At 39.6% G+C, this 12172-nt stretch overlaps 1 protein-coding gene across 1 annotated transcript; it reads left to right on the top strand.

Annotated features, from left to right (window-relative positions):
- The first annotated feature begins 5880 nt into the window (after positions 1 to 5880).
- LOC104000943 (probable galacturonosyltransferase-like 7) lies at positions 5881 to 7886 on the top strand. Its single transcript, XM_009423111.3, has one exon. It carries the CDS (start codon positions 6466 to 6468, stop codon positions 7591 to 7593), a length of 1128 nt encoding a protein of 375 aa, XP_009421386.2. The 5' UTR covers positions 5881 to 6465; the 3' UTR covers positions 7594 to 7886.
- Positions 7887 to 12172: the final 4286 nt, after the last annotated feature.

Below are 12172 nucleotides of genomic sequence, written 5' to 3'. Positions count from 1 at the left end.
TCCTAGTATAAGGAGAGCTAAGTCTCTTACAGATCTGCCAGAGTTGTTGCAGTGCCCCACGGACTGGAGGCTTATTGTTGCATGGAAGGGGCGGGGAAGCGGTGGGGTTACCCTAAAGGGAAGAGGATGACCCCGAGCGAGCGATGAAGGATGCAATGGAATGGGCTCATTTATATACAGAGGATGTGCAGCGAGGGAGAGAGAAAGACCATGAAGACGGAACAAGTGGTCGGTCGACGTAGGAAGGGGACGTTGGAGGCGTGCGGTTCGGCCGCGTCGATCGGAGGATCGGAGGAGGCTTTGGCTAAGATATCGGCAAAAAAATGCTATACATAATGCTACGCACAAAAACAAAATTATTATTATTATTATTATTATTATTATTATTATTATTATTATTATTATTATTATTATTATTATTATTATTATTACTCGGTCAACAATAAGCCTCCCAAGGCTGCAATGTCGGAGTTAGTTCGTCGTATCTTTAAAGATATACATCATCGGATTGTGTTCGTTTAACACGCATGCATGACGAGAATCTTTCAGGGAAGGTATAAATGATTTGGTTTGATGAGGAGGAAAGGAGCTTCGAGGTTTGCCTGCCGGTTTCTTCATTCACTATTGCAAACCAAACCGAGTGCATTCTCAGATTAATTATCATTCATTTACCGAAGCTGTTGCTACCGAAGAATCATTTGGTAGTCCTTTGCACATTTATTTCTGTGAGATATATAAGAAGAAGAAGAAGAAGAAGAAGAAGAAGAAGAAGAATAAAGAGATGGTAGCATACGTGTGGGATACGATGATTATTATATACTTGGCCCTTGTATTAAGAAATAAGATCACCATTGTTTCTCATGTATGAGTAATACCATGAAAAATAGCACAACACTTGATATGTTTCACCTCTACACACAACTTTTATCTTCTCACGTGTACAGAGCTACAAACCAATCTTGGATGATCATTTGCTAGCTCACATGGTTTTATATTTCATAGAATCGGATCCAAATGAGCACATGACGTTCTTGCTTTCTTTCCAGAAATTTTAGCGTCGGCTCATTTAGGATGCAGTTCTTCCATCAGCAGTCCAGAACCATGCATGGCGTTTGATGTTGATTGTCCGAGTGGATTGTGTTGACGAAGAATTAATTGGTCATTGCTGTGATGTTAAGGACCGAATGAAATGGAAACGTAGTTAGCAAGACATCATTATTGTTTTCCCAAGCATTCTGGGATAGTAACTTTCTTTTTTTTTTCGAAAATTAAAATTTATAAGTTTAAACCAGTTTGGAACATAAAAAAGATCCCTCATTATCAAAGGAGAGTATATGACAAAGTTGATTTGGCATGTTTCCTTGCCACAAAAAACAGAAGCAGTCCATCTTCAATAAAAAAAATAAAAAAAGGGCCTCTTTTTCACTCGGATGATTTGTATGTGATCAAAATTCCTCAATTGTTGCAGAATACTATTGAACAGATTTGAATGAATGAAGGTCTTTGATATCGAGGCCATCCTCATTCTTAAATATATAAATAAATAAACAAACAAATATATATTACATATATATATATATATATATATATATATATATATATATATATATATATATATAGAGTAGAAAGTATTAAATCAGACACATCTTTTGACAACCTATCTTTTTCGATCAGCTGCACTTGATCTTTCTTGAATTATCTCTTTTGTTGATAATCCTTGACTTGCTATTCTTGTTTGTGGCAAATAAGATTATCACCTGAATACTTTCTCTTTTTGCTCATCTAAGGCCATCCTGCCATACTCTATTGGTGGCTTCATATATTTTCTTTTTCGAAATTATATTATCTTCCTATATCCTCAATTTGACAATGAAATCTTCATGTCTCATTTCCTTTCTCTTATGCTTCAAAATAATTTTTGAAGTCTTTGCAATAATCTTTTAGTAATTGCAAAAACTTGAAATAAAACACACTTGTCTTAGAATCTAATCATTTTGAAATAATAAAAAAATTTACCAACTATAAATTTTTTTGAGCCAACATCTTTTAATTATATATATATATATATATATATATATATATATATATATATATATATATATATATATATATATATATATATATATATATATATTATCGAGGAACTCCCATAATTCCTTTGTAAAACTTATTGGGTTATATATGTTATATAATGCATTGTCCAAGTTATTGATGATATAATTTTTGTACAAAAAATCACTATGCTTTCACTGCCAATTTTTGTCTATCATTCTCATCATCTTCGATCAAGAATATCGTCAGATTTAGTAGTCTCTTTTTTGATTTACGTTAAATGAATGCAAACAAAAAATAAATTTTAGTTTTCCATAAGACTCATAAGGGTGAAAACACATGTCCGTTTGGGTAATGGTCATATGTTTATTCGGATAAAAAGTCGTTGTGAAAGATTGCCTATTCGTTTGAAAGGACATGTCTATTCAAATTAAAAACTTGTCATTCATTTAAAAATAATTTTAGCGTATCATTTCCACCGATGATACATATAATACTGATATATCTTGAGTTTATTCAAGTTAAAAGGGGTGATGAGTTTATTCGTGCAAGCTTCATTAAGCATAGAGGAAAGACATCGAGCAAAAGTGTTGATATTGATGGAGAAGTAACTTGATATATTTCAATATCAGCATTGGATGTTACATTTAAACATGCTGAATGAGCAGCTCAATCAGTCTTTTTTTTATTATCAAAGACTAAATTCTCAATGATCTTATTGTACTATTTTATCACATACTAATCACAACTTTTATTTTCTCGTACTAATATTGTCTCTCTTATTCCAAAAGAATCAATCATAAATATTATTGTCTTTCTCCACTATTTACTCTCTTATTTATCATTCTTTGTGCGAGTCGTGAATTACGATCTCAGTTTTTTCGAATAATCATGACTATAATTTATAATATTGTTGTGACTTCCATTTATATCATAGCAACTAAAAAAATAAAAAAAAAGAATAAATTATTAAAAATTCTATTAATTTGTTTTCACCCCATAGCACCTTTATATTGAGAATTTAACTAGGGTTACTTGATTTTTTAATTTACGAATCCCGAGTTAGACAACCGATTCGAATTAGTGATTTGATTCAAGTCACCCTAGTTCAGATCAACCAAGGAACTTCTCTCTTGTCTTTTCCTCTTCAGCCTTCTTATCTTAGTTTTACTCATCTTTCTTCTCTTACAACAAGATAAAAGAGAAAAGAGATAAAAAGAGATGATGATAGATGAGCAGTGGCAAACGAGCGATAGAAGGGTAACGAATGAGAAAGGCAAGAAAAAAAATATATATATATTGAACTCGATTAGTTCTATTCGATTTGACTAGATATAGGTCACATAATATACCTGAAAGATAAAGATATATTTATTCATTTACCAAAAAAAGATATGCTTCAAGATAAATTTACATAAATTTTTATGGATAAAAAAGAATAGGACGCTTCTAAGTGTTATTCGATAAAAAAAATACTAGTTGAACTTTTATGGATAAATTGTCACAAATATATATATATATATATATATATATATATATATATATATATATTACGTATGGACAATGTTCAAATATTAAGTTTTGTAAAACCAAGTTAGAGCAATTTAGAAGAGTAAATTCGGGTCCATCCTCAAAAATAATAAATGATAAAATTAAATTAAAATCCTGAATTTTTTTATTATCAAATAGCACGGAGTAGGTGACACGTCACATAGTGTTCGTAATAGGTAACACAATAGATATTTAAGTGGGAGTTTATTGTGCGATTGGCTATTAGGAGATGGATTAAAATAATAATAATTTTGGTGTATTAGGCTTCAAATTATTCCAATGACTCGTGCCTTTTTAGCAAGTAATCTTACCGATACATTAAGATTGGTTTCAGAAATAATAAGCATAGAGTTTGTTCTGCTACTATTTATTTTGGTTTAAGTCAATTTGATCCAATTTTATGAACCGAACCTTGCATTAATCCTTTAGGATAAATTTCTCGAAATGAGTCTTTTTTATGTCACAAACATCACCTATAAAATCAACATGGAGAGTATATTCGATGCATTTACTTGAGATTCGAAGTAAGAACTAAGAAAAGAAGTCAACCATCTCAACTCCCGAAAAAAATATCTTTGAAATAAGAAATATTTTTCTGGATTTGATTGACTGAGCTAATTTGCATATCGAGTCACAATTGATCTAATACATTGGGTATATTAGAGTGATTATAATAGCATTCATTATTTTGACTGACTTTTTTTAGCCAAATTATATACAAAGAATCTCTTGGTATTGGATAGCCAGTTATGTTGAGATCAAAAAGACAATTTGTTACCATATTGATATTATTATTATTATTGATATTATTATTATTATTATTATTATTATTTTATTGGATCTCATGTTCCAAGGTCTACGATGGATTACTGACTGGTGATTCAGAATCTGTATCATTGTATTCCATGTCTGCATGTCGAATTGACTTCATCCATTAATTTAATTGTAGGAAATGGAATAAACCATTCGTCATGAGCCGCCTCCACATGCAAATCAATTCTATCTTAAGCTTAGAAACCCCATCATTCCATCCCGTAGCTGACCAACTTGCTTGCTTGACTCGCACATGCGTTGAATGTGCCCATGATGAATTAGCTTGTCTATACCAGTAAGAATCAATCGTCTCTATTGCGAAAACTAAAGGTACGCATGATGGTCTTAGAAAGTGGAGAGAATTGCCGTACTCGAAAGCAATCCTATCAAGGATTACAAGTCGCGTGTCACGTTCTCTGCACCTCCGATGCCATCATTGTCTCCCAGCAGAGAAGCAAACCAACTCGAAGATCGGCTACTAACTACAAAGGAATTGCTATTTCATTCCCTTGGGAAACGCTTTCATCCAACCACACGTTTAGATCCTTTTACCAATTTCATTTGTGCTGTTTCATTGTTCTTTTCCCCGTAACGGTGGTCATAAAATGCTCCCGATTGGAGGCCCACCAAACGCCATTCACGGGAAGCTAACGTCGGTCGACTCGGCGGGGCACTCGCCCGGCACCGGCGTTCACGTAACTCTCACGCACTCTCTTTTGCCACTTTATTGCTCCCCCCACTCGTGACAGCTCGGTTGCCGAGCTCAAGGATTGGATCCGGTACCTTGTCGATTTGCACGAAGAAGGGACACATGAGCGTGTGAGGAACAAGTGCGGCGTCGTGGCAGGTAATCGTACGAATTGTAAGAGCGATCGAGATTCGAGGTCTGTAACGGATCGGCTCAAGAGGGATGAAGGGCCGCGTCCCCGCCGAGGGACGGCCCCAAGTGCGCCCCAGCCTGGCGCACGGAACTCTGGCGATCGCCTCGCACGAATCACGAAGCCCACTCGGCCTCCGAGGCTCCACCATCGCGTGCGTCCCCGCGCATCCATCCGTCTCCCCGGCGCTTGGAATTGGAGGAATGCGCGCGAGTTTATGTATGCCACGTCGTCCAGCCTCGAGGGGTGTTCTCGTCATTCGACCCCCCAACGTGGATTTCTTGTCGGGGAAAATAGAATTAACGTGGCAAACGACACAGGATGAGACTATCCATATTCTGCATTGACCGTATTACCACCCCCCCCCCCCCCCCCCCCCCCCTGAAAGGTATGTGGACGGTCCTGATTCGTCGCTGTCAGTGGACCATCTGCGCCTCGCCGGTGCTCCCCGGGACTACCAAACGAGTTAATTCCCATACGGTCAATAAATAAAGACCATTAGTTGCACCTGTTAAGTTACTAATATGAATCACGGGAACGATATTAAATGGCATCGGGAGGGGGGTGGGCGCTTGATGAAGGAAGCCCTTTCCCTCTGCGCGCATACAAGTAATGGTGCGGAAGAAAGCACGATTATAAACCAGTGGATTTCTTGCATGGTTTTGGAGGATCGCTTTTTCTCCACCTCTACTTCTACCTCGTCTTATCTCTCTGCTCTGCCGCTGGCACTTCGCTGCCACCTCCAGAAAGAAGAAAACAATAAAAAGAAAAAAATAAATAAATAAATAAAACACGATGCAGACTGAGGGGAAATGGCGGAGGAGTGTACCGCGAGTCAGCTTACCGCAGCGCTTCCTTCCGTCTCCTCGTCGTCCATGGATTCCCGCTCGCTTTTAGGGTTCCGCGGGGCTTTCGCCTCGGGCGATCGCTTCGAGCCCAAGGGATCCGGGCATTGAGGCCCTAAACCTCGTTCGATTCCTTGATTTCGGTCGAGCAAGGTGGTACTACCGACTCCTTCGCTCTGGCGGGGATCAGGAGAACCCTCGCCTTCCTCCTGGTGTCCGTCATCGCCCACCTCGCCGATCTCTCTGGTTTCAAGATCCGGAGGCGCCGGAAGCGGAAGGGCTGCTACGGTGGCGGCGGAGGCGGCCGCCGCTGGGTTGCCGGAACTATGCTGTGGGTCGTCCGCCTCTCCGGCTTCTGTTCCGCTGCCATGATCATGGTCGTCCTCTCCCCGTCCCTCCAATCTTTCCCACCCGCCGAGGCCATCCGGTCGTCTCATTACCTCGGCATCTCTAACGGCGGCTACGATCACCATATTGACGCCGTCTCCGGCGTCGCTGACGGCTCCCGATTCCGGAGGGCTCCGATATTCCACAATGCCGCTGAGTGCGAGCCGCCATCGGCGAACGGAACCTGTGTCTGCGACCCGTCGCTTGTGCACATCGCCATCACGCTCGACGAGGAATACCTGCGCGGCTCGATCGCGGCGGTTCACTCGGTGCTCACCCATGCCCGTTGCCCCGAGAGCGTCTTCTTCCACTTGCTGCTTTCGGAGCCAGGGCTGGAGCCGGTTGTGCGGTCCTCCTTACCAGGGCTCCGCCTCAAAGCATACTACTTCGACCCGGACCGCGTGCGGGGGCTGATCTCGACGTCGGTGCGGCAGGCCCTGGAGCAGCCACTCAACTACGCGCGCAACTACTTGGCGGAGATCCTCGAGCGGTGCGTGAGCCGGGTAATCTACCTCGACTCCGACCTGGTGGTCGTCGACGACATCGGCAAGCTCTGGCGGACGGGGCTGGGGTCGCGCCCCGTGGGCGCGCCGGAGTACTGCCACGCCAACTTCACCAAGTACTTCACGGCCCGCTTCTGGTCCGACCGGCGCCTAGCGGCCACGTTCGCCGGCCGTCGGCCGTGCTACTTCAACACGGGTGTAATGGTGCTCGATCTGGTCCGGTGGCGGCGCTCCGGGTACACACGACGGATCGAGCGGTGGATGAAGGTGCAGAAGAGCGGAGCAGCAACTGGCGGCGCCGGCCGGATCTACGAGCTGGGATCACTGCCGCCCTTCCTGCTAGTGTTCGCGGGGCACGTGGCGCCGATCGATCACAGGTGGAATCAGCATGGGCTCGGTGGGGACAACGTCCGCGGCAGCTGCCGGGACCTCCACCGGGGTCCGGTGAGCCTCCTCCATTGGAGCGGCAGCGGCAAGCCATGGGTGCGTCTCGACTCGAACCGGCCGTGCCCGCTGGATCACCTCTGGGCGCCCTACGACCTCTACGAGCCCGCTGTCGCCTGACCACCCAGCCGCTGCCGCCGCGTTAAATCCTTTCCTCGGCCGCTTCAACATAACCTCCAATGTGATACTATAATCAGCTCGGCTATCTATTTCCGCAGTTGGTAGTATTTTCTGCTTCCCCTCTACAAATTTTCAGGGTTTATAATTCTTTTACGGGTTTAATCTGCATTATTCAGTTCTTATTGTTCTTTTGCTCCTCCCACTCTTTCGTTACGAGGCTATTGTAATTTTGATTCTATTGATGCTGCCTCAATGAATAAAAGAGAAAAAGATAACTGATTTCGTGCTGCTTAGTATCTCAAGTTCAACAGCCACCTCATTATTCAATTGACATTTACCTTTTCCTTTTGGTTGATCGATTCAAATTCAATGCGTGCACATCTGTTGTTGATACTAGAAAACCGGTGAGGTGAGGAAGAAGTGGTTTCTGGGCTTTAGGACCGCAGCTTTAAATTGTTTGATTCGCCCAATGTGGCCAAAGTTAGTTTGTTCTTCTTCTCCAATTAAATAACAGTGGGCGTCGAAGAACACCACCTGTGGGAAGGGCTTGGAGGCGTGGCTCAACGTTCGTGGGCGGCAGAACACCTGTGAAGAACCTTCTCAAATTGCCTCTTGTTTGGCCGAGTGTTCCCTCGCTCGCTCTCTCTCTCTCTCTCTCTCTCTCTCTCTCATTTTGATTGGCTCATGCACTGCGCCACTACGAATGAGAGGTATCCATCTAGTAAGTAATGTTTATGAAAATGGAAGGGAGATATAGATAGACATCACAAAGCCACAGTCACTTGTATCTTCTGGCGGTAGATTTTGGCGATGGCGATGGCGACGGCGACGGCTCCGTTGGCTGATACTTTTGTATCGTTTTCTTTTTCTTCTATCCGTTGCGATCTTCCATCATTGCAACAAAAGTAAGGGAACACGCACTGTCGTGCGCTTTTCGAAACCCATTTCCCTGACTCCCATCTGCTGCTGCTGCTGCTGCTCTCTCTCTCCCCACCCATCGAAGTGAAGGGCTGGACACCTTTCAAACTCAGCAAGTAGCATCGTGCTTTGGTGGGGTGGTGATTGCTGTGCATATTATTGCTCGACTTGTAGTATTAAAGATTGTAGACTTGGATCATGGCTCGGGAGGGAAGTCTCCGGAATCGACATGGTAGCTCGCAAGTGACCGTATATTCCTTCACTGTAGGCCGGTAGACTCCCTTGTTCCTATTCTGGTGGTCCAGTTTTCAAGTCACCACAAAATTTGGACTCCATGGATTTGAACGGTGATGGTGATGGTGATGGTGATGAGAGAGGTGTCTTTGTTAAAAACATTGTGAATTATTGTGGTGGGTCTATGGATGGCATCAGTAGCAGTTTTTTTACTCAAATCCCTCCTGTTGTATCACTTTAAAAAAACAAAAACAAACAATCTCCACTTCTAATTGATCTTTAGATCTGTTGACAAATCACTCCTTGAAGACGGAATAAAAAAAAAACTTCCCCAAGCTTTTCTGAGGAACTCCTCACGCCACATAAGCAGACATCTGGTAGCACACCTGCGCACTTGCTTCTTCTTTAAGGAGGTCGTGATCCTCCTCACACCACTGCTGCTGCTGCTGCTGCTGCTGTGTCTGCATCGACTAACACTTTAGGAATTTAATTGTCTCCCGTCCACTTCAAATCTTTTTGCCATTCCAACTCGAGCACTGAATGCAGTGATGTCCGCTATGGAAGAGAGATAAGGCGGGGGACTTCCTACTTCCCTAACTCGGATTGATTCTCTGTCCTGATGTGCTTATTGCAGTGTGAGTTATTTCCAAGAGGTGGAAGGTCACATTTCATACGGCATAAATTTCTCACTTAATTCATTCTTCAAGCTCTTTAACGTACTACAATTTTGTATTGGTAATGCCTTTTTGCATTAAGAAAAAAGTTAAAATGTATTCTGAATCTTTTTCTTAGCTGAAAAGATCAAACTTTTTTGTCACGTAGAATTCGTTTTATGCCTGAATTACTCGAATTTTTTTTTTTTGGGTGGTTTCTATCAACCATTTTTTTCACGCTTCACTCTCAAACACACACACACACACACACACACACACATCAATTTATTTGATCACTTTACATGTTTATAGCCAATTTATCACTTGGAGTCTCAAATTTTAGTTCCTTTTCATTTTCAGTGTCATATTATTTTACGGATCCCTTTGTAAGTTTCCTGTCTAAGGTAAGGTAATCATTTAATATGATGCTTAATGTTACTTGGAAAGAATTTTCAGAGATAATTTACAAGTTATAATGTTGCAAAAATTGTATTAAATATGCTAGTCTGGCAACAAATGGCATTAATTGATGTAAGTGAGAACTTCCATGAGTTGTAGATAAAATTTGATCATAAGTGCATTGGGTTAAAAATAAGTATACTTGGAAAATGACTCTTATCTGCAGCTCAAATCTGAAGTGAATGAGGATCTGTGCTTTTGTTATTTGGCATTATTCTATTCTATTCTATTCTATTCTGTTCCACAAATTTTTTTGATTCAAAAAAAATAAAAATTTATGCTTGATTTGTGACCCATTCTCTATGAAACCTTTGCAGCAAAGCAACTCCTTAGGGCATTAGACGAAGTCATTGACCCATGATTTCATGTAGGTTCCACCCACGGTGGAGTGGACCCTTATTTGTTAACTGATGTAAGGATCGAGAGCTTTAATGCTCACTTGTTGTTGTCTTCTTTGTGTAATCTTTGCATTGGCTTCTCTCTGCTCTCTTAACCCTATGTTAATAATAGCCACAGATAAGCCATCCTTGCCTGAGCTTATCTGAATAACTTTGATGGAAAGGAGGCTTTCTTGCTTTAGTTAAATCGATCACCCTTCACTCTCTCTGCTGCCATATATATTATTGATGCACAAGAGAGGACAGTATCAGGCGCAGACACCCACTTCTAACGACACTCAAGAAGAAGAGGAAAAAGGGTCAGAAAATTAGAGAGACAGAGAGATGTGCAAAATAATATCCAACTTTTACTGCTATACATAGGCTCAAAATGTTCTTCAGGGACCAAAATATTCTTACAAATCAGTTTAAATGTGATTCTATAAAAAAGCTTAATCAAATTTACAGAGGTTGTACCTACAAGTAAAATAAAAAGAAGGGTTTTTTTTTTTTACTACTTCAACCAGTATAACATACTTGAAGCTTTTCCTTAAGAACGACAAGGACTAAATTATTTATATTAATTCGAGACTAGCCTAAATTATGGTGAATTTTATTTTCGTTAAAAACCATCCTCAGATTAGTACACTTTGTCTAATGTCATAAATGGGATAGGCAGAATGTTTATATATATATATATATATATTTTTTTTTTTTGAAGAAGCTAAATTGTTTGATGTCCCATTTTCTAATAATATAGATAATAATATGTACGATATGAAGCCGTCGTCGTCGCTGCGGTACTTTTTGCTTTATAGAATCTAAAGTTCCTCCTCCCTCGGATCGAGGCAGAGTCGTGACAAAAATGCTAGACGACTCATCCCCCATTACGATCATCGATAGCCTGAAACATGAGGAGAAAAGAAAGCATAGGGAATCTTGAGAAAAGAAATCTAACTTGGTATTATAGTACCACACTGTCATTTTCTGTACGCTATTGACGAGCTATGTTATATATATATATATATATATATATATATATATATATAGAGTCCAAGACATATGATAATCGATGTTATGTCGTGCTACAACCGAGTCGAGCACCCTCACGTGCTAAGTCAGTCCGAACCATTTGTTCACCAAACCATGTCGACTCATACACATTTATTCACCAACAATATATATATATATATATATATATATATATATATATATATATATATATATATATATACTTATTTATATATTTCGATAGATACTTTCTTCCGTCGATACATATATTTGTTTTTGTTTATAATTATTAAACTGAACCAAATATCAATCACTCGATCAAAACTTAAATAGATAAGCAGGTTATTAATTGAAACGATGAATGCCATTGATTAAGTTTTTTTAGGAAATACTTCAAAAAGAGAGCTCATTGATAGCTGATAATTTTTAATTTTGATTTTCCTCGTCGAAACCCAGTTAGACTCGACCGATCAAACCAGTTAGTTCTATGTCAAATAGAGAGATCGTTTATAGTGTTCTTTTTATTGCTGAATTAAAAATCCTATAATCCTACTCATTCTTAATTAGTTTAAATTATCATAAATTTTGAATATTAACTTTATTATATGTGTTAAGATTTTTGTAAAATATTTTCTTTGTGAGTTCTTAAGTGATTGATTATAAATGAAAAATTGTGAATATTTTAACATATCAAAATAAAGGATGAAAGGTCCTCCTTTTTTATTTTTTTTACATAACCTTAAATTTAGTCTTATAATTTTTTTAAAATATTATAATATTTATTTTATTTATTAAAAATGATCATTCTCAGTTAAAATACTTTTGAATAAACTTACAATATTTTTTTTTGCCACGGTATCAAAATATTATAACTGTTTTAATTATTTTTTTTTAAATTAACAGTAGATACCAACTTATTATAGGTTC

This window comes from Musa acuminata, chromosome BXJ2-2 (genome assembly GCF_036884655.1).
Source record: "Musa acuminata AAA Group cultivar baxijiao chromosome BXJ2-2, Cavendish_Baxijiao_AAA, whole genome shotgun sequence".
NCBI classification, from domain to species: domain Eukaryota; kingdom Viridiplantae; phylum Streptophyta; class Magnoliopsida; order Zingiberales; family Musaceae; genus Musa; species Musa acuminata.
Note: the sequence above shows the minus strand (reverse complement) of the source record. Positions and strands in the feature narration are given on the sequence as shown.

Excerpts from the sequence above, each read along its gene's own strand:
- LOC104000943 (XM_009423111.3), top strand. The coding sequence starts at position 6,466 with ATGCTGTGGGTCGTCCGCCTCTCCGGCTTCTGTTCCGCTGCCATGATC.